This window comes from Ranitomeya imitator, chromosome 2 (genome assembly GCF_032444005.1).
Source record: "Ranitomeya imitator isolate aRanImi1 chromosome 2, aRanImi1.pri, whole genome shotgun sequence".
In the NCBI taxonomy this organism is placed as follows: domain Eukaryota; kingdom Metazoa; phylum Chordata; class Amphibia; order Anura; family Dendrobatidae; genus Ranitomeya; species Ranitomeya imitator.
The window spans coordinates 327,800,415-327,827,878 of NC_091283.1; the positions used below are offsets into that span (position 1 = coordinate 327,800,415).

General features: G+C 41.1%; 1 protein-coding gene across 2 annotated transcripts in view; it reads left to right on the forward strand.

The window, feature by feature from the left end:
* Positions 1 to 18,615, forward strand: part of LOC138663545 (zinc finger protein 665-like) — a 30,427-nt gene extending 11,812 nt beyond the window's left edge. The window contains exons 1-7 of one of the 2 annotated variants that reach the window (XM_069749785.1): positions 1,342 to 1,428; positions 7,798 to 7,947; positions 8,077 to 8,247; positions 8,322 to 8,445; positions 8,538 to 8,635; positions 8,834 to 8,921; positions 16,623 to 18,615. In XM_069749785.1, the coding sequence (XP_069605886.1) occupies positions 7,870 to 7,947; positions 8,077 to 8,247; positions 8,322 to 8,445; positions 8,538 to 8,635; positions 8,834 to 8,921; positions 16,623 to 18,454 (2,391 nt within the window). In that variant the 5' untranslated portion in view covers positions 1,342 to 1,428; positions 7,798 to 7,869 and the 3' untranslated portion in view covers positions 18,455 to 18,615. Of the gene's footprint in view, positions 1 to 1,341; positions 1,429 to 7,797; positions 7,948 to 8,076; positions 8,248 to 8,321; positions 8,446 to 8,537; positions 8,636 to 8,833; positions 8,922 to 16,622 lie in introns of those variants that run through there. The other variant, XM_069749784.1, reaches the window with a different exon arrangement.
* Positions 18,616 to 27,464: the final 8,849 nt, after the last annotated feature.

Below are 27,464 nucleotides of genomic sequence, written 5' to 3' on the forward strand. Positions count from 1 at the left end.
GTCTCAGCAGACACAAATATCTCTGTGAGTCTGTGACAAACTATGAGAAGCCCTGCTATAGGTCTATACCAGGGGTGTCAAACTGCATTCCTCGAGGGCCACAAACCATGCGTGTTTTCAAGATTTCCTTTGCATTGCACAAGGTGCTGGAATCATTCTCTGCAGGTGATTAAATTATCACCTGTGCAATGCAAGGAAATCCTGAAAACATGACTTGTTTGCAGCCCTGGAGGAATGCAGTTTGACACCCCTGGTCTATACTGCTGCGAGGAGGAGGGGGAAGTCTCCATAATCACACATTCCTCCCAGCTCCGGGTCATGCAGTATCTATCTTCTCAGTCATCTGCCTCTTGTTGTTTTCAATAAACAGAGCTGTGTACAACCCCCACTCTCCTCACAAGCGGGAGGGAGCAATAGTGACTGCTGTACCTGTGTTCGGGGGTTGTAGTATTTGATGTCTGGACACAGTGCACATATCCAGGGCAGCGCAGTCGCACTGTCTCTTTGCCAGTAGGTGGCGCCCTGCACATGACCTGGCATATAAGACGACCCCTGACTTCTGAGAAGATTTTCAGGGGTTAAAAAGTAGTCTTATACGCCGGAAAATACGGTGCTAGACAGTCTGTGATTGTGTGTGTAAAACCGTTTATTACGAAACGAATTCAGCACCAGCCAAGTTGAAATAAAAAAAGAAAGACTGCGAAAAGAAGTAACTTGGAGGCTGAAAAAAGTTTGAAGAACTGACCAGCATGGTTGGATGTTGAAAACCACTCGACAGGGAATGATGATAAGAAAGGTATGTATGTGTATGATTTGATTGGTTACATTTGCATGATATTGGTTTACATTATGGCCACTACGCCGTCTTTATTCAATTATTCATTATTCGTAAATATTTATGCAGAAGAAAAACTTATTTCCAAAACTGAAACTAGCCTACTTATTTTCTTTATAATTTATTATATTGTACTTTTACATTCAAATTTTTCATTTTCTGAATACTAGCGCATATCAACACGTTTTTAGTACGTTATAAAAACGTGTGTTAAAAAAAATATTTTTTATTAATTTAATTATTTTCTTTTTAGGTCCGAATAAATTAACGACCCAAGGTCTGGAAGACTCTTTGGAGGAAAATGAAAAAAAAAGGAGATCCTTCTGATATTGAAATCTCACAAAAATTTAATTCGGATACGTCGGAACAAGACAACCTTATTAATGATAATGACTCGAAAAAGCCAAAATTTATAGGCGAAGAAGATATAACAGACCCAACCAATGATACACCAAATTTTTTGGAAGATGAAGATTCTGCCTACTACGACGCCTTTCCTACTGTGATTGAAAATCAAGATAGGAAACGTAGGCTGATAGCGTCTGGTCTATTACGGCCTGACGGACCATTTCCCAAGGATATCAATCAACAAGGTCAATCTTTTTCAAGTAACTATTATTTTATCAACACAAAGTCAGGGTTGAGGCTTAAAAGAAGTTGGTTATGTTACTCAACAAAATTAGATTGTGTTTACTGCTTGCATGTTGCAATTCCCTTAGTCTTAAGCACTTGAATACAGAAATCGTGTACTACCGTTTTCAACAACCGGAGTTTGAGACTGGCACAATATTTCAGGACTTATTTCAGTTCATGAAGCATCCAAAAGCCATACACATGCTTGTGTAGTTTATGAGCAGTGGCAGAAATGTGGTACTTTAGAAGACGTTTTCGACAAAAATGTGGAGAGTGAAAGAAGCTTTTGGCGTAAAGTTCTTGAAAGAATCCTGAATGTGACATTAACACTTGCAACATGTATCCTTGCGTTTCGTGGATCTATTGAAAAGTTTGAATATAGTAACGAAGGAAACTTTCTCTCGATAGTTGAGCTTTTGTCAAAATATGACCCAGTACTACAAGAATTGCTTCAGCGTCCGCAAGGGACTGTGAAATACCTCAGTCCTAAAATTCTAATTACTAATCTATTAGCCTTACAAATCAAAGATGAAATTGTAGTTGAGCTTCAAAATTCCTTGTTTTTTTCATTGATCCTAGATACCACCCAGGACATAGCTAAAATTGATCAGATGAGTGAAGTTTACCGGTATGTCAAAATAGTTAATGATGAAGAGGGGAAACCTATTGAAATCAAAATATGTGAAACTTTTGTATCCTTCAGAGAGATAAAAGATCAGTCTGCGCAAGGTCTTGCAGAAGAAATAACTTCATTGAAAGAGAAAAACTTGGATTTGACCAAATGTCGGGGACAAGGCTATGATGGTGCTGCAGTCATGAGTGGGGTGTACAATGGAGTGCAGCAGAGTATTAAAGAATAAGCCCCACACGCATACTTTGTGCACTGCGCTGCTCATAACCTTAATTTAGTGTTGAAGGATGCTTTGGAAGAGAAACAAGCGGTGAGCCAGTTTTTTTGAAACAATTCAAAGTGTATATTGCTGTTTTGGTAATAGTATTGTTCGCTGGCAAGATTTGAAATCAGTGTACTGCATCGAGGCTCAGCCCGATTCACTGAATTAGAAATCGAAAGTAACACTGAAAACTCAATCCAGCTTGTTGGTCTGGCAGACATGATGCAGTGTATGCACTGAAACACAGGTTTTGTGACGTGATGAAAAGTCTTACTCGCATAACTTTGACTTCCAAAAAAAGCAAGGAAAGAAATGAAGCACAGCAGCTAAAGAACAAACTTGAAAGTTTTGATTTTGTATTACTTTTGGTTGTGCAGTGTGAAGTCTTAGAGACTCTCAACCTCGTATCGAAATCCTTACAATCTGAAACCATGGTCCTCTTGTGTGCATATGAGTTATTGGGTAATGCATTGTTAAAGATAACCAAAATGCGTGAAAGGTTCGAAGCACTTGTTTCTGAAGCATCAGATGTGTGTAGTCGATGGGGAATAAGAAATGAATTTCACCAGAACAGAGTAAGGAAAGTGAAGAAACACTTTGAGTTTGTGTGAAGACGAGAGATTAGCAGACCCAACAACTTGTTTCCAAGTTACTGTGTTCTATCCAATAGTAGACACACTTTGCACTCAACGTCATCGCCGCTTTGAAGGGATGAAAGCTGTTCTTGACTCTTATGAAGTAATACAACCTGATTTTTTTGGCCAGTGCAAGTGAAAGAGATATTCACAAAAAAGCTGTTGATTTTGTTAACAAGTTTGGAGATGATGTAACTCCAGCCTTCACAGTTATGTTCAGTAAAAAATTTGTTTCAAAAGCAACTGGAAAAAATGAAAAGTGTTCAGGAATTTGCTGATTTCCTAATAGTCGAGCATTCTTCACTTTCATCAAGCTATCCAGACGTTTGCACATCATGTATTTGACTGTTCCTGTGACTGCGTCTAAAGGTACCATTACACTAAACGACTTACCAACGATCACGACCAGCGATACGACCTGGCCGTGATCGTTGGTAAGTCGTTGTGTGGTCGCTGGGGAGCTGTCACACAGACAGCTCTCTCCAGCGACCAACAATCCGGGGAATGACTTCGGCATCGTTGAAACTGTCTTCAACGATGCCGAAGTCCCCGGGTAACCAGGGTAAACATCGGGCTACTAAGTGCAGGGCCGCGCTTAGTAACCCATTATTTATCCTGGTTACCATTGTAAAAGTAAAAAAAAAAACCAGTACATACTCACATTCTGATGTCTGTCACGTCCCCTGCCGTCAGCTTCCCGCACTGACTGTGTCAGCGCCGGCCGTAAAGCAGAGCACAGCGGTGACGTCACCGCTGTGCTCTGCTTTACGGCCGGCGCTGACAGTCAGTGCAGGAAAGCTGACGGGGGACGTGACAGACATCGGAATGTGGGCATGTACTGTTTTTTTTTTCTTACTTTTACAATGGTAACCAGATATTTACCCTGGTTACAAGTGAACACATCGCTGGATCGGCGTCACACACGCCGATCCAGCGATGACAGCGGGTGATCAGCGACCAAAAAAAGGTCCTGATCATTACCCAAAGCAACGATCTCCCAGCAGGGGCCTGATCGTTGGTCGCGGTCACACATAACGAGATCGTTAGCGGGATCGTTGCTACGTCACAAAAAGCGTGACGTTGCAACAATATCGTTAACGAAATCGTTATGTGTGAAGGTACCTTAAGGCTGAACGATCCTTGTCTAAGCTTAAACTCCTAAAAAACATCTTGAGAAGTACTATGGCTCAAGAAAGGCTCAGCAGCTTTGCTTTACTTTCAATTGAGAATGATCGAGCTCAACAGATCAACTTTGACAAAGTGTTGAATTCGCTTCTCTGAAAGTTAGGAAACAAATGTTTAAGTAGCTGTTTAAAACTGAACAAATTGGTATTGTTTAAGTAATGTTATGCTTAAGTGAACAAAGTTTAAATATATACTGTTTAAAACTACTTAAAATTTAATAAACATATACAGTTATTTGAAAATTGTGCAACATTTGGAATTATTCACCTTATTAATTTTCCAAACATATTCACTGAATATTTAACTTCTAAAACCTGCATCATAAACAAAATCTATACAACAATGCGTAGCAGGCTTCACCACGTTCCGCACAACCTCTAGTGATTGAAATATTGAGGGGCCCCACTGGAAGTTTTGCCCCGGGGCCCCGAAGTTTATAGTTACGGCACTGTCTGGGGCCCAAAGAGTTTTTTTTTTTTTTTTTAAACAAGTGTTAATATTAAAAATTAACAAACCGTGTCTTCTGCTTTTTGCATGTTTTTTCCTTTTTACAAGGATTGTTGATGCCCATTTTCTTTTGAAACATTTTAGCCCCTTCACCCCTGGGACATTTTATATTTTTGTGCTTCTGTTTTTGCTCACCTTCTTCCCAGAGCCATAACTTTTTTTATTTTTCCGTCAACATGGCCATGTGAGGGCTTGTTTTTTGCGTGATGAGTTGTACTTTTGAACGTCAGCATTGGTTTTACCTGATAGTGTACTGGATAACAAGAAAAAAAAAATCCAAGTGTGGTGAAACAGCAATAAAAGTGTAATTCCACAATTCTTTATTCCTTTTTTACTATGTTCACCAAATGCCAACACTGACCTGCCATTATGATTCTCCAGATCATTACGGGTTTGTGGACACCAAACATGAATAGGTTCTTTTTTTATTTAAGTGGTGAAAAAAAATCCAACATTTGTTACAAAATAAAAAAAAATTGTGTCATTTTCCAAGACCTGTAGCATCTCCATTTTTCGGCAACTGGGGCTGGTTGATGGCTTATTGTTTGCACGCCGAGCTGACCTTTTTGTTGATACAATTTTGATTTCAAATTTGATGCAAATTTGATTGCTTGTTATTGTATTTTAATGCAATGTTGCGGCGAGCAAAAACATTTAAATCTGTCGTTTTTACTTTATTTTTCATTACGCCATTTACAGATCAGACTAATTCTTTTTATATTTTGATAGATTAGGTGATAACGAATAAAGCGATACCAAATATATGTATTTTTTGTTTGTGAATGGAGTGGTGATTTAAACTTTTATATACAGCTCTGGCAAAAATTAAGAGACCACTGCAAAATGTTCAGTTTGGCTGATTTTTCTCTTTCTAGGTATATTTTTGAGTAAAATGTAAATTGTTCTTTTATTCTATAAACTTGTGACAATATGTCTCAGAATATCCAAACAATAATTTTTGTATTTTTTTCTGACAAAGAAAAATAGTCCAAATTATAAAAAAAAACCAGAGCTTTCAGACCTTAAATAATGCAAAAAAACAAACAAACACATTTCATAATCATTTAGAAACAACAATACTGTTTTAACTCAGGAAGAGTTCAGAAATCAATATTTTGTGGAATAACCATGATTTTTAATCACAGCTTTCATGATTCCTCATGATTACATTCCAGAGGTTTTCAATGGGGTTCAGATCTGGAGATTGGGCTGCCCAAGACAGGGTTTTAATGTGGTGGTCTCTTAATTTTTGCCAGAGCTTTATATTTTTAAAAAAATATTTTTGTATTTTACTTTACACTTTCTTCAATAATCTCCATGGGAGACTAGAAGCTGTGATCAACCAATCGCTTGTGCTACACAGTGTGGTGCTTCAGCCCTGCTCTGTGCAGCAGAAATGGTCATTTGCTGCAAGTGCCGATGGCTGGCCCAGCGCTCATAGTTATCCGGCAATGACAGCCACAGTGGTCTCCTTCAGACCCCAGGTTGTCATGCCAAAGCATCGATGACCCACAATCATGTTAGTGACGTGCTTTGGCGCGATCATATTAAATGCTGTTGTCAGAGATTGACAGCAGCATTTAACAGGCTAACAGCCATGGGTGGATCACGATTACATCTGCGTCTGTTAGGGGCACAAATCAGCTGTTGAAATCAACTGGCATGTGCCAGAAAAGATGTGGGCTCAGCGCCTGGGCACACATCAAACAGGGAGACCCGACATGCTCTGTACATCTACAGCGCATGTCGTGAAGGGGTTAATTTTTTTTCTTCTTCTGGTGTTTTCCTTACAATATAGGAAAGCCTAAAGGCCCCTTCACATTTAGCGACGCTGCAGCGATACCGACAACGATCCGAATCGCTGCAGCGTCGCTGTTTGGTCGCTGGAGAGCTGTCACACAGACCGCTCTCCAGCGACCAACGATGCCGGTAACCAGGGTAAACATCGGGTAACTAAGCGCAGGGCCGCGCTTAGTAACCCGATGTTTACCCTGGTTACCATGCTAAAAGTAAAAAAAAACAAACACTAGATACTTACCTACCGCTGTCTGTCCTCCAGCGCTGCGCTCTGCTTCTCTGCTTCTCTGCTCTCCTCCTGTACTGTCTGGGAGCCGGAAAGCAGAGCGGTGACGTCACCGCTCTGCTTTCCGGCTCCCAGACAGTACAGGAGGAGAGCAGAGCGCAGCGCTGGAGGACAGACAGCGGTAGGTAAGTATGTACTGTTTGTTTTTTTTACTTTTAGCATGGTAACCAGGGTAAACATCGGGTTACTAAGCGCGGCCCTGCGCTTAGTTACCCGATGTTTACCCTGGTTACCAGTGAAGACATCGCTGGATCGGTGTCACACACGCCGATCCAGCGATGTCTCCAGGGAGTCCAGCGACGAAATAAAGTTCTGGACTTTCTTCAGCGACCAACGATCTCCCAGCAGGGGCCTGATCGTTGGTCGCTGTCACACAGAACGATTTCATTAACGATATCGTTGCTACGTCACAAATAGCAACGATATCGTTAACAATATCGTTATGTGTGAAGGTACCTTAAGGGAAGAAATAAACCCCATAAAACACTTTACATGGAGACTTTGGGATCAGATAACTTCTGTCCGCGTTGTTTGTACAAACAAAAAAGCCTCAAACTTCTGTGTGTGAATCAGACCTGAGCTCTAACGTGATAGAAGATTACAGTGCGGGGAAGACGGGAAACCTTCATATAGACGGCCGGTGGTGATGGAGTCAGTGACAGACAAATATGTTTCTAGAGCCGTAGTAGAAGATGAAGATGTCGTCCTCATCATGAAGTAGTTATTTCTCCTGTCCCGTGTAATGAATATCTCCTGCAGTATTGCTAATGCTGATTCCAGGGTCGGTAAATGAGACGAGAATTAGCGTTATGGAAGATGAGTCTATGAGAAACGTATTCAGCTGCCAACTCCGAGGAAGAAACTGCTTGTTGTCTGTGGCCTAAATATATAGGTTTTATTAGTAGCTGAAAAGAAGAAAACTGAATAAAAGAATTAATCTCCTCATATGTTTCCCTTATTATTTCCAGTAATTGTATTATTACACAGGATTTTTATGATGTTACATCGGCTCATCTTCTCATTCAGGTCTCTACAATATCGGATCCTCTCAGTAAAGAACTTCTGTATAAAAGAATTTTTGGGAATTACCTATCAAATATGGATATGGACAGAGACAAGATGGCGGAGAGGATATTACACCTCACCCTAGAGATCCTCTTCCGGCTTACTGGAGAGGTGAGAGATTCTGATGACGTCACATTACATCATTCTTATCTATGGGAATAACAGATGGACAGAACTGGAGGGGTGAGGACTCTAGAAATGTCTGTAGTGAGATATATTAATGTGTCTCTCCATAACCAGGATTACACAGTAGTGAAGAAGACCTCTAGTGAGCGCTGTCAGGACCCTGTGTCTGAGGTATGGGGAAGACCCCTGAGCCCAATCACAGGGCCTCCCCTGATGCACGAGGACATCAATGACCAGAAGATCCTAGAACTCACCTACAAGATGATTGAGCTGCTGACTGGAGAGGTGGGAATGCTGGGACATTATACAGTAACGCTATGAAGGGATCGGGGGGATGACGGTATCATTGTATGTGTCAGGTTTCTATAAGGTGTCAGGATGTCGCCATCTATTTCTCCATGGAGGAGTGGGAGTATTTAGAAGGACAGAACAATCTGTATGAGGACGTCATGATGGAAGTTCCCCAACCCCTCATATCACCAGGTAATAGACAGGACTAAATACACATGGACTATAATTATCATAATTATCTGTATGTAAAGAATGGATTCTGTCCCTGTATGTGTTTCTTCCAGATCTGTCCAATAAGAGGACAACACCAGAGAGATGTCCCCGTCCTCTTCTTCCACAGGACTGTAAACAAGAAGATCCCAATGTTCCTCAGGATCATAAGGTAGATGGAGAGAAGGTGTCATGAGATCTCCCCTATGATGTGTACACAGCTGTGAAGGTCTTGTGCTCAGTCTTGTTTTATCCCCCAGTATTATATGTGTTATACTTGTGTAATGAGAACAGTGGAGATGGCAGGATTACAGCTGATCATAGATGTGACTTCTCCATCTGTCTGTGACTTTTACAATATTTATTTCAGGGTGAAGATATGACCCATATTAATACTACAGAGACATATGTGAGGGGTGATGAGCGGTGTAATGAGATTCCTACATATGACTACCCAGGTGAGTAGTAACCACTAAATGCAGAGAAGCCACAGCTTCTTCTCAGTCACCGGCTGTGGCTGCTTTATCAGTGTTGTAGTCCGACCATATTACAATTGTGTGATCACCAATTTAGCCTCTAGAGCACAACATTCTCCACCCAAAACTAATCTAATAACTGTAGGCATTGAAATCTATTTTCTATGGAATTTACACCCTGGAGGATTCACCTACCCCCTGGGGTTAGAAGACATTGACCATTACCTGCCCAGATCTGTAAACTACAAAGTAAAATGATAGCGTATGTAGAATGTGTTGACAAGTTAGAAATATATTATGATGGGCCTCTCAGAGAAAGCGGAGGGTAATGATGCTATTGGCTTGCAAGAAAAAAACAGGCCTTTGAAAAGCGCTGCCAAGTGCTGAGCCATAAAGTTTGGTATCAAAACAAATGAACATAAAAATTGTTTTCATTTTAAAATGCTACACATATCCGGTGTGATCCAGCTCCTTCCGCAGGCATGCAAATAATACATAGTGAATCTTATATATCATCCAAAATGGCATCACTAATCCAATTGCTTAACTCATTAATTAAACCGCGCCTATGCTGCAGTTTTTTGTATTGAAACCTTTCTTCTTATACAAAACAATACAAATAGATGTAAAATGCATATTGGATGCACAATAAGATACATATAAAGAAAAGTAAACATACATGGCAACAACCAAAATACCCAAGGATTATTAAAAAAATACCCCTATTATGTCGTATTTTCAATGCTCTCTTTCAGACCCTCCTGTTTAACCCCTTTACCCCCAAGGGTGGTTTGCACGTTATGGACCGGGCCAATTTTTACAATTCTGACCACTGTCCCTTTATGAGGTTATAACTCTGGAATGCTTCAACAGATCCCAGTGATTCTGACATTTTCTCGTGACATATTGTACTTAATGATAGTGGTAAAATTTCTTTGCTATTACCTGCGTTTATTTGTGAAAAAAACGGAAATTTGGCAAAAATTTTGAAAATTTTGCAATTTTCCAACTTTGAATTTTTATGCAATTAAATCAGAGATATGTCACACAAAATACTTAATAAGTAACATTTCCCACATGTCTGCTTTACATCAGCACACTTTTGGAACCAAAATTTTTTTTTGTTAGGGAGTTATAAGGGTTAAAAGTTGACCAGCAATTTCTCATTTGTCCAACACCATTTTATTTTAAGGACCACATCTCATTTGAAGTCATTTTGAGGGGTCTATATGATAGAAAATACCCAAGTGTGACACCATTCTAGAAACTGCACCCCTCAAGGTGATCAAAACCACATTCAAGAAGTTTATTAACCCTTCAGGTGTTTCACAGGAATTTTTGGAATGTTTAAATAAAAATGAACATTTTAACTTTTTTTCACAAAAATATTTACCTCAGCTCCAATTTGCTTTATTTTACCAAGGGTAACAGGAGAAAATGGACCCCAAACGTTGTTGTACAATTTGTCCTGAGTATGTCGATACCCCATATGTGGAGGTAAACCACTGTTTGGGCGCATGACAGAGCTCGGAAGCGAAGGAGCGCCATTTGACTTTTCAATGCAAAATTGACTGGAATTGAGATGGGATGCCATGTTGCTTTTCGAGAGCCACTGATGTGCCTAAACATTGAAACCTCCCACATTTAACACCATTTTGGAAAGCAGACCCCCTAAGGAACTTATCTAGAGGTGTGGTGAGCACTTCGACCCACCAAGTGCTTTACAGAAGTTTATAATGCAGAGCCGTAAAAATTAAACAAAAATTTTTTCCCACAAAAATTATTTTTTAGCCCCCAGTTTTGTATTTTTCCGAGGGTAACAGGAGAAATTGGACCCCAAAAGTTGTTGTCCAATCTGACCTGAGTACGCTGATACCCCATATGTTGGGGTAAACTCCTGTTTGGGCACACGGGAGAGCTCGGAAGGGAAGGAGCACTGTTTTACTTTTTCAACGCAGAATTGGCAGGAATTGAGATCGGACGCCATGTCGCGTTTGGAGAGCCCCTGATGTGCCTAAACAGTGGAAACCCCCCAATTATAGCTGAAACCCTAATCGAAACACACCCCTAACCCTAATCCCAACAGTAACCCTAACCACACCTCTAACCCAGACACACCCCTAACCCTAATCCCAACCCTATTCCCAACCGTAAATGTAATCCAAACCCTAACCCTAACTTTAGCCCCAACCCTAACTGTAACCTTAACCCTAGCCCCAACCCTAACCCTAGCCCTAGCCCTAACCCTAATGGGAAAATGGAAATAAATACATTTTTTTTATTTTTCTCTAACTAAGGGGGTGATGAAGGGGGGGTTTGATTTACTTTTATAGCGGGTTTTTTAGCTGATTTTTATGATTGGCAGCCGTCACACACTGAAAGACGCTTTTTATTGCAAAAATATTTTTTGCGTTACCACATTTTGAGAGCTATAATTTTCCATATTTGAGTCCACAGAGTAATGTGAGGTCTTGTTTTTTGCGGGACGAGTTAACGTTTTTATTGGTAACATTTTCGGGCACGTGACATTTTTTGATCGCTTTTTATTCCAATTTTTGTGAGGCAGAATGACCAAAAACCAGCTATTCATGAATTTCTTTTGGGGGAGGCGTTTATACCGTTTCGCGTTTGGTAAAATTGATAAAGCAGTTTTATTCTTCGGGTCAGTACGATTACAGCGATACCTCATTTATATCATTTTTTTATGTTTTGGCGCTTTTATACGATAAAAAATATTTTATAGAAAAAATAATTATTTTTGCATTCCTTTATTCTGAGGACTATAACTTTTTTATTTTTTTGCTGATGATGCTGTATGGCGGCTCGTTTTTTGCGGGACAAGATGACGCTTTCATTAGTACCATGGTTATTTATATCTGTATTTTTGATCGCGTGTTATTCCACTTTTTGTTCGGCGGTATGATAATAAAGCGTTGTTTTTTGCCTCATTTTTTTTTTCTTACGGTGTTTACTGAAGGGGTTAACTAGTGGGACAGTTTTATAGGTTGGGTCGTTACGGACGCGGCGATACTAAATATGTGCACTTTTTATTGTTTGTTTTTTTTTATTTAGATAAAGAAATGTATTTATGGGAATAATTTTTTTTTTTTTCTTTATTTAGGAATTTTTTTTTTTTTTTTTTTAACACCTGTGTAAATTTTTTTTTTAACTTTGTCCCAGGGGGGACATCACAGATTGCTGATCTGACAGTTTGCACAGCACTCTGTCAGATCACCCATCTGTCTCAGAGCACTGCAGCCTTACCAAGCGCCTGCTCTGAGCAGGCACTTGGTAAGCCACCTCCCTCCCTGCAGGACCCGGATGCCGTGGCCATCTTGGATCCGAGCCTGCTACAGGGAGGGAGGTAAGGAGACCCTCAAAGCAACGCGATCACATCGCGTTGCTGCGGGGGGCTCAGGGAAGCATGCAGGGAGTCCCCTCCCTGCGCGATGCTTCCCTATACCGCCGGGACACCGCGATCATGTTTGATTGCGGTGTGCCGGGGGTTAATGTGCTGGGGGCGGTCCGTGAGCGCGGCCCATCACGCTGGACGTACTATTCCGTCCATGGGAATTAAGGCCCACCCCACATGGACGGAAAAGTACGTCCGATGGCAGAAAGGGGAAAGCGTGGAAAGTTTAAAAATCCAATAGGATTCCCTATTCACAAGTCTTTGGAACCTATTAGACACATGTTCTGATATTTGTTCTAATATAATGAGTCTTAAACTGGTGGGATCTCGTTTACGTTCTAACACGAAATGCCTAAACAGACTGTGACAGATTACACCTTTCCTAATATTATTTCTATGGCTTTTCATCCTATTAAGGATTGCTTTGGTCATTTTTAGATCCCTGAAATTGGATGAATCTACCTTCTCTCCTTTCTGTGCTCCTGAATGCTCTCATATGGTCCCTACAAGACCAGGTCCAGGTCCAGTCTTTCTGACCAAATTTTGCTTTTGAATTTCTGTACAATAACAACAGAATTTCCATTTATCCTGACTTTTCTTTTAAAACTGACTAACAGGATTGTGATAAACTGCATATAAACCATTACACCTGGGCCATGATATATCTCTAAGCTGTGCGTGGCTGATGGTTGGAATATACATTTATTCATGCCTGCAGGAGATGTTGGCTCGAGCCCTGGTTTCATGGATTCACTCCACGTCATAAATTCCTTTTCAATCCTAAGAAATTCAGATTACTGCACAATCTCTCCTGAAATGGGGGCACTAATACTTTCTTTACTCTTCTGGTCACAACTCATAATAGCTCCAATGGTCCACCATAAATGAGTGCAACTCTGGTTTAGTGTTGGAGCTCTCCCCTCATATATACATTGTTGTTGGGGATGTAACATGTTTTTCACTCTATTTAATGGTTTAATTGTGGTGGGATTGTCCTGCCTCACTTATGTGAGTCAACAACTCCCTGGTAGTCTTTAAAGAAAGATCTCCATTGCTTCTTCCAAATGCCCGAGATCTAAATTTAAGACAAATCAGCTGTACACTGTTACAAAAAGTTCTCTTTAAATTACTAATATTTCTTCTTGAAACTCATCTGACAGAAAATATTGGCTTTTATGATAGTTTAGATTGCCAAGAGCCCCTGAGCCCCATACTCTAATTACCCCAGAGAAGTTTCTCCACTAGTTACTCATTTTGTACTGAAGAAGACTGTTGAGTTTGATCATTCCAGCAGATGTATTATTGTTTATAGTCACAGTTTTTGACTACTTTAGTCAGTGGTCAAAATCCTCTGATCTAATCTAATCAGCTCCCATTTTTTCAAATCTTATGTGTGTCACTTTATGTGGTCATAACTTTGAAATTCTTCGCAAAGGATAATGGAAAACAGGATGGACCATACAAATTATATTCCACCTTCTGACAATACTCTGTATAAGGTTGTACATTACTGTATCGGCATATGGCAGGGTTAAGAAAGGAAGAAGCACCATCTAGCTATTTGAATGGAGAGCTTACTGGAATAGTTTGCAGGCACACTGTATTGGGAGCGCTGTTCATGGTCATCTGGCAGCTCAAAATATGGCCACCACAAACAATCTTGGCATTATCTACTCCGTTATCTAGATCCTAGGGATTGCCTTACTCATCATCCTGCCCCATGCACATGGATCTGGACTTGCACAGAGACCCCAAGGCTTGGGCCACGGTGTTAAATTATGCTTGGAGTGTGAGATAGCAAGAAGAATACTCAGGTAGCCGGGTCAGAACCAGGAGGGCAGGGAAAATACTAAATCAAAAGATGCATGATCAGTCAGTAAACAGGCCAGGGTCACAACAGGAAACTTAATACAGAAGTCGGGAGCTGAGCACAGAGGACTTAATCAGAGGAGAATAAGGCTGAATCTGGCAGCTTCCTGCAATATGCTGCAAGCTTTAGTATGGTCTGGTGCTTTACAAATGGCTGAAGCAGGGAGCAGATTGATTCAGCTGGACAGCACACACACTCATACTGCCAAACTGTATGGTACTACTGGTTCCAGGCACCCTAATCTTAGGGGCCGGACAGAGCCCCTGTTTCCAATGTCTCCTCCATTACCAGCGCCACCTGCAGAATGAATAAAGCCACGTTTCATAGAAAAATTAAAACCCACAATACATCTCCAGTGAGATGTCCCACTCCCCCCACAAATTAACATGGTGAAGAGGGAGAATTACGTATATCTAGGAAGTAAGCAATACTAATTAAGACATAGGATGAGCTGACAATTTAAACTCCTTTTGTAAGTAATACCTCACAATGGAACATATAGGAAAGTGAGGGATAACACTTTAATTTTTTTTGAAGCAGAGGACCCCTGTAGTGTACAGGTAATTAAACAAGAAATGTATTCTAGGGGAAAAGCGATACCAAAAGGTGAGGTGTTTACTTGAGGAGCAGTGTGCTTTCCCAGACACAGAACTACTATTCACACACCACAGATTGTAGCCAGCTCTGCTCCGGGGTTCAGATAGGAATATTGGGGTTGGTATTAATCCGATATGTATGAGATATAGATTTTCATAATGCAGAGAATAACATGATGCATTATTTTACATCACCAAGGGGGCATTAGAATCCCTCCAATTGAATAACAATAGATGGTGTGAGCCAGGTCATATTTGGTCTCTGTGTACATGTAAAATCATGATAAAAATGTTGTCAATATCTTTAGAGGCTAAGATATCTTGTAAGCTGGGTATATTCTAAAAGAGCTGAAAACATTTGACAAACAGCCCCACATGAGGTAATCAAGGTGAAGTGTGTGGGCGTAACTTACGAGCTAATAAAGAAGCAGATCCTTTGGTCTAGGTTATTGTCAGGTTCTGTCCAATTCCCAATCGAAGTGCTTCCCTTCGCTAAGCTCTGATCCATTTCTGTTACTAAATTTAGTAATTTTCTTTTTATCCCTTTTATTTTATGCAATTGTATATATTGTTTTGTTGCCATTTTGTATATTTATTATAAACACTACCTATCGTTCTGCATTACATATAACTTTTTATAGGACTGTTGCATTTGCTCTTTAAACCGCACCCCAAAGCTATACTGTATCTTCAATGGGTGTCCAATCGGCCTGTATTGGTGGTGGCAGTGAGTCATTTCTGTGTTATAGTGTAGTTGGAAGTGACCGTACAGGGTATATACATATAATTCATGCTTTGGAATTGGAGGTGTCTATAGCACATGCTGCCTGTCAATTACCTAATAACTGGCCTAGTAATGGAAGCAGCTGTGGTCTTGTCCATCAATCATTGGTCAATTTCATACTGTCACTGCCCTCCCTTTGACGAATTGATAACAGCAAACGGATCTGCGTGACCCCCCCGGCTGTCAATCTTTGACACCGCATCTAGTCACAGAAGCAGATGTCGCAGGAGCAGATCCCAGAGGAGATGGGACACTCCATTTGCAGAAGAACTAATATGACAAAATGGCAGAAAACCAGAGCAGTAGAAATCCCCATAAAGTGACTCCATTTTGGAAAATATAACCCTCAGTGAATTAAGCTATAGGAGTAGTGACTATTTTGACTCCACAGGCACTTTCTGGAAATTAGCATGCAGTGGATGATAGAGAGTGAAAATTGCACATTTGCCATTTTATTCCTCACACATAGTGCCCAGATTGTGCTCCAGGAGACACACACTGTAAACTAAGTGGGTTCTTCTCACTATGGTAATACCAAATACATGGATGCTAAATGTGGCTGGGCACACTGCAAGGCTCAGAAGAGAGGGGAAGATTTGACTTTGGGAGAGCGGATATTGCTGGATTAATTTATGGAAGTGTTGCTTTTTAACAGCCTTTGAGCCACTATGGAAACATCTGTTTCCCATTCACAAATTATGGACCTGAATGTGGATGTGTTTTTTGCGGGATGAGTAGAAACTTGTGTTGGTTTTATTTTCACCTATTCACCTATATAACATTGTGTGGTGGCTTTTTATTCCATACTTGTGAGGCAGAATGAACAAACAGTTGAACACCACACTCTACTGGTTCATGCTGAGTTTTTTTATTACACTGTGAACTGCCATTGTTTTTTTTTTTAATTCAATTTTTTTTACATAACCTACCTTTTTTACGGACAGTTTAAGTGGAAATGGTCAAAAATTTAAAATTTCAGGATATTTTATTCAAAAATAATAATTGGTTTTATTCTTGACAGATGACTGTACCTGGAGATCAGAGGGACAGCTGACATCTTCAATTTTTAAATCAGATGGTTTTGAGATCAAACAGGATTCTACTGAAAAGAATGCTATTACTCCAGATATGCCATCATCCCTTCACAGCAAAGATCTGTCATCTGATCCTTTGAAACAGGTCCCATCTCCTGATTCATTACCGACTGCTAAGGAAAATCAAACTCACAAAAAAAGCATTAAAAAAATAACTGCTCCTACGGTAAAGAAGCCATTTTCACGTTCAGAACATGGAAGTAGTTTTCCCCTCAAAAATTGTTTTCTTAAACATAAAAAAAACACCACAGAGAATAGATTTTCTTGTGCCATTTGTATGAAATGTTTTAGCCAGAAATCAAATCTTGTTAGTCACAAGAGAACTCACACAGGGGAGAAGCCATTTTCATGTTCAGAATGTGGAAAATGTTTCACAGAGAAATCAGGTTTTAACAGACATCAGCGAATTCACACAGGGGAGAAGCTTTTCTCATGTTCAGAATGTCTGAAATGTTTTAGCCGGAAAGCACATCTTGATAGCCACCAGAGAACCCACACTGGAGTGAAGCCTTTTTCATGTTCAGAATGTGGGAAATGTTTTGTAGATAAAGCAAATCTTGTTAAACATCAGAGAACTCACTCAGGGAATAAGCCATTTTCATGTTCTGAATGTGGAAAATGTTTTGTAAAAAAATCATCTCTTCTTAGTCACCAGAGCCGTCACACAGGGGAGAAGCCTTTTTCCTGTTCAGAATGTGGGAAATCTTTTAGACAGAAATGTAATCTTGTTATGCACCAAATAACTCATACAGAGACTTTTTCTTGTCTAGAATGTGGGAAAAGTTTTAACTGTAAATCACGTCTTGATTGCCACCAGAGAACCCACACAGGGGAGAAGCCTTTTTCATGTTCAGAATGTGGGAAATGTTTTACCCAGAAAGCACATCTGGATAGCCACCAAAGAACCCACACAGGGGAGAAGCCTTTTTCATGTTCAGAATGTGGAAAATGTTTTACGCAGCAAGCGCATCTTGATAGACACCAGAGAACCCACACAGGGGAGAAGCCATTCTCATGTTCAGAATGCGGGAAATGTTTTAATCAGAAATCAGATTTTGTTAAGCACCAGAGAATTCATACAGGGGAGAAGCCTTTTTCCTGTTCAGAATGTGGAAAATGTTTTAAATTGAAAGCACATCTTGATAGTCACCAGAGAACCCACACCGGGGAGAAACCATTCTCATGTTCAGAATGTGGGAACTGTTTTAACCAGAGATCAAGTTTTGTTAAGCACCAGAGAACTCATACAGGGGAGAAGCCTTTTAATTGTTCAGAATGTGGAGAATATTTTGTGACGAAATCATCACTTCTTAGCCACCAGAGCAGTCACACAGGCGAGAAGCCTTTTTCATGTTCAGAATGTGGGAAATGTTTTAACCAGAAAGTACATCTTCATAGACACCAGAGAACCCACACAGGGGAGAAGCCATTCTCATGTTCAGAATGTAGAAAATGTTTTAACCAGAAATCAGATTTTGTTAAGCACCAGAGAATTCATACAGGGGAGAAGCCTTTTTCCTGTTCAGAATGTGCAATATGTTTTAACCAAAAAGTGCATCTTGATAGACACCGAAGAACCCACACAGGGGAAAAGCCATTCTCATGTTCAGAATGTAGGAAATGTTTTAACCAGAGATCAGATTTTGTTAAGCACCAGAGAATTCATACAGGGGAGAAGCTTTTTTCATGTTCAGAATGTAGGAAATGCTTTAACCAGAAATCAAGTTTTGTTAAGCACCAGAGAACTCATACAGGGTAGAAGCCTTTTTCTTGTTCAGAATGTGGAAAACATTTTGTGAAGAAATCTTGTTGTCTTAATCACCAGAGTAATCAATCTGGAAGTTGCATGGTTAGTATCCGCTCTGCTGTAAAGATGAATGTCCGGACATATTGAAAATAAAGATGATGGTTTATTCTCAATGCGTTACGAAGTCACAAGGACTTTTTCCTCAGGAGATGCTTTCTTAATCACCAGAACAGTCACACAGAGGAGAAACCTTTTTCATGTTCCTAATGTGGGAAATGTTTTGCTTGGAAATCAACTCTTTAAGGGAAGCTGTCACCAGAGAAAGGTTGTTAACCTGCTGATAGGGGCATAATCTGCAGATTAATTGCACTACTAACTTAATTGGCGCCAGCAGGTAGCAGAAGTCTGCTGGGAGAAAATGAACTTTATTCTCCTTGGCAGCATTCTGCTTAAAGGTACCTTCACACTGATCAACTTTTTAACGATCATGACCAGCGATACGACCTGGCCGTGATCGTTGGAAAGTCCTTGTGTGGTCGCTGGAGAGCTGTCACACAGACAGCTCTCCAGCGACCAACGATGCCGAAGTCCCCGGGTAACCAGGGTAAACATCGGGTTACTAAGCGCAGGGCCGCGCTTAGTAACCCGATGTTTACCCTGGTTACCATTGTAAATGTAAAAAAAAAACACTACATACTCACATTCTGGTGTCTGTCACGTCCCTCGCCTTCAGCTTCCCGCACTGACTGTGACGTCACTGCTGTGCTTCACGGCCGGCGCTCACAGTCAGTGCGGGAAGCTGAAGGCGACGGACGTGACAGACACCGGAATGTGAGTATGTAGTGTTTTTTTTTTACATTTACAATGGTAACCAGGGTAAACATCGGGTTACTAAGCGCGGCCCTGCGCTTAGTAACCCGATATTTACCCTGGTTACCAGTGAACACATCGCTGGATCGGCGTCACACACGCCGATCCAGCGATGACAGCGGGTGATCCAGCGACGAAATAAAGTTCTGGGCTTCTAGCTCCGACCAGCGATGTCACAGCAGGATCCAGAACGCTGCTGCATGTCAAACACAACGAGATCGCTATCCAGGACGCTGCAACGTCACGGATCGCTATCGTTATCATTCAAAAGTTGCTGAGTGTGGCGGTACCTTTAGTCAAAGGGACGTCGCCAGTGCAGGTTCATTCACCACTCTGGAAATACAGAATGGCTGCTGTAACCGTGCCCTCAGCCTGATGGACCCTGGCTTTGCAGTGGGACTGCTGTTGTGGCGCGGTTATAGCCACTGCTCTGTGTAAGCAGAGCTGTGACTGAGCCAGCGCCGCTCCTCTGACTGAAGCCGAAAGCTGCCAGTGAGAATAAAGTAAATTTTTACCTAGAAGCATTCAGCTGCGTGTAATTGCCAGGCAGGTTAGTAATGAGGCTTGAAAAAGGAAGATGTCCCCCAAAACGTCACTGCAGGTGTGTTTCCCTTATCTTCAGTCAGTATCTCTGCTTTCTTGCTCAAACTATGAAATTGCTAGTTTACAAAGAGATCACCTACACCTAGGATCTGTCTGCAAGTCGCAATGCTCAACCCCATACCACAGTCTGGATGATTTGTTCACAGTGAATATAATGCAAAGTTATTTTTATTACTTACAGTGAAGGAAATAAGTATTTGATCCCTTGCTGATGTTGTAAGTTTGCCTACTGTCAAAGACATGAACAGTTCATAATTTTAAGGGTAGGTTAATTCTAACATTGAAAGATATAATATCAAAAATAAAATCCAGAAAATCCCATTGTATAAATTATATAAATTTATTTGAATTTTGTAGTGAGAAATAAGTATTTGATCCGCTACCAACGATTAAGAGTTGTGGCTCCTGTAAACCAGTTAGACACTCCTAATCACCTCGTTGCCTGCATTAAAAACAGCTGTCTTACATAGTCACCTTTATAAAAGACTCCTTACCACAGACTCAATTAATCAGTCAGACTCTAATCTCTACAATATGGGCAAGACCAAAGAGCTTTCTAAGGATGTCAAAGAAAAGATCGTAGACCTGCACACAGCAGAAATGTGCTACAAAACCATACGCAAGGCGCTGGGTGAGAAGGAGACAACTGTTGTTGCAATAGTAAGAAAATGGCAGAGATACACAATGACTGTCAATCGACATTGATCTGGGGCACCATGCAAAATCTTCAGTAAGGTGAGAGTTCAGACTAAAACTACACGGGAAGAACTTGTCAATAATCTCAAGGCAGCTAGGACCACAGTCACCAAGAAAACCATTGATAACACAAATTAAGCCATAAAGGTTTAAAATACTGCACAAGGTCCCCCTTCTCAAGAAGGCACATGTTCAGGCTCGTCTAAAGTTTGCCAATGAACACCTGGATGACTCTGTGAGTGATTGGGAGAAGGTGCTGTGGTCAGATTAAACAAAAATTGAGCTCTTTGGCATCAAGTCAACTTGCCGTGTTTGGAGGAAGAGAAATGCTGCCTATGACCCAAACAACTCTGTCACCACTGTCAAGCATAGAGGTGGAAACATTGTGTTTTGGGGGAGTTTTTTTGCTAAGGGCAGAGGACTACTTCACTACATCAGTGGGAGAGTGGATGGAGACCTGTACCGTAAAATTCTGAGTGACAACTTCCATCTCTACGCCAGGACATTAAAAATGGGTCATAGCTGGGTCTTCCAGCAAGACAATGACCCAAAACATACAGCCAAGACAACAAAGGTGTGGCTCAAAAAGAAGCACATAAAGGTCATGGAGTGGCCTAATCAGTCTCCAGACCTTAATCCCATAGAAAACTTATGGAGGGAGTTGAAGCTCCAAGTTGCCAAGCGACAGCCTCAAAATCTTAATGATTTAGAGATGATCTGCAAAGAGGAGTGGACCAAAATTCCTTCTGACATGTGCGCTAAGCTCATCATCAACTGCAAAAAATGCCTGACTGCTGTGCTTGCCAGCAATGGTTTTGCCACCAAGTATTAACCCCTTAATCCCATATGACGTACTATCCCGTCAAGGTGACCTGGGACTTAATTCCCATTGATGGGATAGTACGTCATATGCGATCAGCCGCGCTCACGGGGGATCGCGGCCGGGTGTCAGCTGACTATCGCAGCTGACATCCAGCACTATGTGCCAGGAGCAGTCACTGACCTCTCCCGGCACATTAACCCCCGGCACACCGCGATCAAACATGATCGCAGTGTTCGGGGGGCATAGGGAAGCATCGCGCAGGGAGGGGGCTCCCTGCGTGCTTCCCTGAGACGATCGGTACAAGGCGATGTGCTCACCTTGTACCGAGTGTCTCCTCCCTGCAAGCCCCGGATCCAAAATGGCTGCGGGGCTACTTCCGGGTCCTGCAGGGACTACTTCCGGGTCCAGAGTAGGCGCTAGTAAGCAAGGAGCTGGGCACGCCAGATCGCTGATCTGACACTTTGCAGAGCACTGTGTCACTATACAGTGATGTCCCCCCTGGGACAAAGTAAAAAAAATTTTTTTAGATGTGTAAAAAAATTAAAAAAAATTCCTAAATAAAAAAAATATATATATTGTTCCCATAAATACATTTCTTTACCTAAATAAAAAAAACAAAACAATAAAAGTATACATATTTAGTATTGCCGCGTCCGTAACGACCCGACCCATAAAACTGTCCCACTAGTTAACCCCTTCAGTGAACACCATAAAAAAAATGAGGCAAAAAACGCTTTATTATCATACCGCCGAACAAAAAGTGGAATAACACGCGATCAAAAAGATGGATATAAATAACCATGGTACCGCTGAAAACGTCATCTTGTCCCGCAAAAAACGAGCCACCATACTGCATCATAAGCAAAAAAATAAAAAAGTTACAGTCCTCAGAATAAATCGATGCAAAAATAATTATTTTTTCTATAAAAGTTTTTATCGTATAAAAAGCACCAAAACATAAAAAAATGATACAAATGAGGTATTGCTGTAAACTTCCTGATGCGAAGAATAAAACTGCTTTATCCATTTTACCAAATGCAGAACGGTATAAACGCCTCCCCCAAAAGAATTTCATGAATAGCTGGTTTTTGGTCATTCTGCCTCACAAAAATTGGAATAAAAAGTGATCTCACATGACTCTGGACCAAAATATGGAAAAATTATAGGTCCCAAAATGTGGTAATGCAAAAAACATTTTTTGCAATAAAAAGCATCTTTTAGTGTGTGACGGCTGCCAATCATAAAAATCCGCTAGAAAACCCGCTATAAAAGTAAATCAAACCCCCCTTCATCACCCCCTTAGTTAGGGAAACATAAAAATTTTTAAAAAATGTATTTATATCCATTTTCCCATTATGGTTAGGGTTAGGGTTGGGGCTAGGGTTAGGGGTGGGGCTAAAGTTAGGATTAGGGTTTAGATTGCATTTACGGTTGGGATTAGGGTTAGGGGTGTGTCAGGGTTAGGGGTGTGGTTGGGGTTAGGGGTGTGTCAGGGTTAGGGGTGTGGTTAGGGTTATGGTTGGGATTAGGGTTAGGGGGGGTTGGAGTTAGGGTTTCAGTTAGAATTGGAGGTTTACCACTGTTTAGGCACATCAGGGCTCACCAAACGCGACATGGCATCCGATCTCAATTCCAGCCAATTCTGCATTGAAAAAGTAAAACAGTGCTCCTTCCCTTCCGAGCTCTCCTGTGCGCCCAAACAGGGGTTTACCCCAACATATGGGGAATCCGCATACTCAGGACAAATTGGACAACAACTATTGGGGTCCAATTTCTCTTACCCTTGGGAAAATAAAAATTTGGGGGTCTAAAAAACATTTTTGTGGGAAAAAATTAATTTTTATTTTCACGACTCTACGTTATAAACTGTAGTGAAACACTTGGGGGTTCAAAGCTGTCGAAACACATCTAGATAAGTTCTTTGGGGGGTCTAGTTTCCAAAATGGTGTCACTTGTGGGGGGTTTCTACTGTTTAGGTGCAGCAGGGGCTCTGCAAATGCATTGTGACTCCTGCAGACCAATCCATCTAAGTTTGCATTCCAAATAGCGCTCCTTCCCTTCCGAGCTCTGCCATGCGCCAAACGGTGGTTCTCCCCACATATGGGATATCAGCGTACTCAGGACAAATTCGACAATGTTTGGGGTCCAATGTCTCCTGTTACCCTTGGAAAAATACAAAACTGGTGGCTAATAAATAATTTTTGTGGAAAAAAAATGATTTTTTATTTTCACGGCTCTGCGTTAAAACTGTAGTGAAACACTTAGGAGTTCAAAGTTCTGACAACACATCTAGATAAGTTCCTTGGGGGGGTCTAGTTTCCAAAATGTTCTCATGTCTGGGGGGTATCTACTGTTTAGGTGCATCAGGGGCTTTGCAAATGCAACGTGACGCCTGCAGACCAATCCATCTAAGTCTGCATTCCAAATGGCGCTCCTTCCCTTCCGAGCTCTGCCATGCACACAAACAGTGGTTCCCCCCACATATGGGGTATCAGCATACTCAGGACAAATTGGATAACAACTTTTGGGGTAGAATTTCTCCTGTTACCCTTGGGAAAAAACAAAACTGGGGGCTAAAAAATAATTTTTGTGGGAAAAAATTTTTGTTTAATTTTTACGGCTCTGCATTATAAACTTCTGTGAAGCCCTTGGTGGGTCAAAGTGCTCACCACACATCTAGATAAGTTCCTTAGGGGGTCTACTTTCCAAAATGGTGTCACTTGTGGGAGGGTTTCAATGTTTAGACACATCAGGGGCTCTCCAAACGCAACATGGTGTCCCATCTCAATTCCAGTCAATTTTGCATTGAAAAGTCAAGCAGCGCTCCTTCCGTTCCGAGCTCTGCCATGCGCCCAAACAGTGGTATACCCCACATGTGGGGTATCGGCATACTCAGAACAAATGGCACAACAACTTTTGGGGTCCAATTTCTTCTCTTATCCTTGGGAAAATAAAACAAATTGGAGCTGAAGTAAATTTATTGTGAAAAAAAGTTTAATGTTAATTTTTTTTTTAAACATTCCAAAAATTCCTGTACAACACCTGAAGGGTTAATAAACTTCTTGAATGTGGTTTTGAGCACCTTGAGGGGTGCAGTTTTTAGAATGGTGTCACACTTGGTTATTTTCTATCATATAGACCCCTCAAAATGACTTCAAATGTGATATGGTCCCTAAAGAATATTGGTGTTGTAAAAATGAGTAATTGCTGGTCAACTTTTAACCCTTATAACTCCCTAACAAAAAAATGTTTGGTTCCAAAATTGTGCTGATGTAAAGTAGACATGTGGGAAATGTTACTTATTAATTATTTTACATGACATATCTCTGTGATTTAAGGGTATAAAAATTCAGTTGGAAAATTGCAAAATTTTCAAAATTTCGCCAAATTTCCATTTTTTTCACAAATAAACCCAAGTTATATTGAATAAATTTTACCACTATCGTGAAGTACAATATGTCACGAGAAAACAGTGTCAGAATCGCCAAGATCCGTTGAAGCGTTCCAGAGTTTCCACAGTGGTCAGAATTGTAAAAATTGGCCCTGTCATTAACGTGCAAACCACCCTTGGGGCTTAAGGGGTTAAGTCTTGTTTGCCAGAGGGATCAAATACTTATTTCTCACTGCAAAATGCAAATAAATTTATATAATTTATACAATGTGATTTTCTGGATTTTATTTTTGATATTCTATCTCTCAATGTTAAAATTAACCTACCCTTAAAATTATGGACTATTCATGTCTTTGTGAGCGGGCAAACTTACAAAATCATCAAGGAATCAAATACTTATTTCCTTCACTATATATATATATATATATATATATATATATATATATATATATATATATATATATATATATATATATATATATATATGCAATGGGGAAAATAAGTATTAGATGTACTGCAGATTTTGCAAGTTTTCTCACCTACAAAGAATGGAGAGTTCTGTATTTTCTTTCTGTGAGAGCCAGAATCTAAAAAAATAATCACATGGCATGATTTTTACATAATTAGTTTGCCTTTTATTGCATGAAATAAGTATTTGATACACTAGAAAAGCAGAAATTAATACCTGGTACAGAAACCTTTGTTTGCAATTACAGAGGTCAGACGTTTCCTGTATTTCTTGACTAAGTTTGCACACATTGCAGCAGGGATTTTGGCCCTCTCTAAACCGATCTACATATCTTTCAGATTTCGGGGCTGACGCTGGGCAACATTGAATTTCAGCTCCCTCCAAAGATTTTCTATTGGGTTCAGGTTTGGAGTCTTTGTAGTTCTATTTTGGTCTCATCTGACCACATGACCTTCTCTCATGCCTCCTTTGTATCATCCAGATGGTCATTGGTGAACTTCACATGGGCCTGGGCATGTGCTGGCATTTGCAGGTGGACCTTGCATGCCCTGCAGGATTTTAATCCAAGACGGCATACTGTGTTACTAACTGTAATGTTTGAGACTGTGGTTCCAACTTTCTTCAGGTCATTGACAAGGTCCTCCCATGTAGATGTGGGCTGATTCCTGATCTTTCTCAGAATCATCCTTACCCCATGAGGTGAGATCTTTCATAGAGCCCCAGACCAAGGAACACTGACAGTCATCTTGTCTTTCTTCCATTTTCTAAGAATTTTGCAAACAGTTGTTGCCTTTAGAGTTGAGCGACATTTAGTTTTTTAGGGTCGAGTCGGGTTTCGCGAAACCCGACTATCTCAACAGTCGAGTCGAGTGAAAACGGCCGATTATCGTGAAAAGTCGGGGATCGACCGAAACACGAAACCCAATGCAAGTCAATGGGGGAGCATAGTCGGCAGTGAGTGGAGGCCAGGAAAACATGTACAGTGGCCATTTTAATGGCAAAAACATCCATTCTTGTTACTGAAGCTTGTCAATCTTAATTTACCTTATAATAATAGCAAGGCATTGGAAATTGGGGGTCATTTGGCTAAAGTTGTGGGGGGTAGGGCTGGTTCAAGTATTTAGTGGGCCCAGGATATCTGGACCACGTCACAGCAGTGGAGCAGGGAGAGGTAAGTAATTCAACTTTGCAAGTGCTGTGATCCTAAGCAATCAGGGGGGGCCCACTCGTTGGCATTGGCACTGGCACAGGGCCCCTCAAAGTACGGCGGTGTGTTTGCACGGCGGGGGCACCTCCCACCGGCAGCGATACTTTTGCGTACTATGAGGGGCCCTGTGCCAGTGACGTCGCCAACGAGTATTCCTCCCCCCACCTGATGAAGGAACCTGCACTTTCATCTGCACCTTCCTCTTTGTCCCCGTGTAAGGTGGTATGGTATGCGGGAAGAGGAACCTGACTTTCAGCAGGGTCACAATCTTGCTGTGTAGCGTGCACGGGGGAATGTTGCGTTATGGGTCAATGTACCAGCAGACTCATCTATCACTGGCTGGGCAATGGGCAGGATGAGGAGGAAACACAGATATAGGCCCAAAGAATAAAGTGGGCTAAATGCAGTTCAAAATTGGTAACAGGACTAACCAGGGGGCATTGCAGTGGAGGACAACTGTAATGAGAGGCTGACACAGAGAGTAGGCCCAAATCAGTAAGTAGCCTAAATGCAGTTCAAAATTGGCAACAGTAGTAAATAGGCGGCACAGCTTTGTTCAGTGGAGGAGAACAGCAAGGAGCGGCAGACACCGATATTAGGCCCCAACCCAACTAGTAGGCCAAATGCAGTTGTTCTATTTAACAACTATTTAACAAGAGCCTGAAGATAGAAGCTCAGGAAAGGCAACCTGGAGAACACCTTGGAGTGGAAGACACCGTCTCTACAACCCAGACCCAACTTGTAGGCCTAATGCAGTGTTGTTTCAACAACTACTGAACGAGAGCTAGAAGATCGAAGCTATGGAGAGGCAACCTGGAGACCACCTTGGAGCGGCAGACACCGTCTCTACAACTCAGACCCAACTTGTAGGCCTAGTGCAGTGTTGTTTCAACAACTACTGAACGAGAGCTAGAAGATCGAAGCTATGGAGAGGCAACCTGGAGAACACCTTGGAGCAGCAGA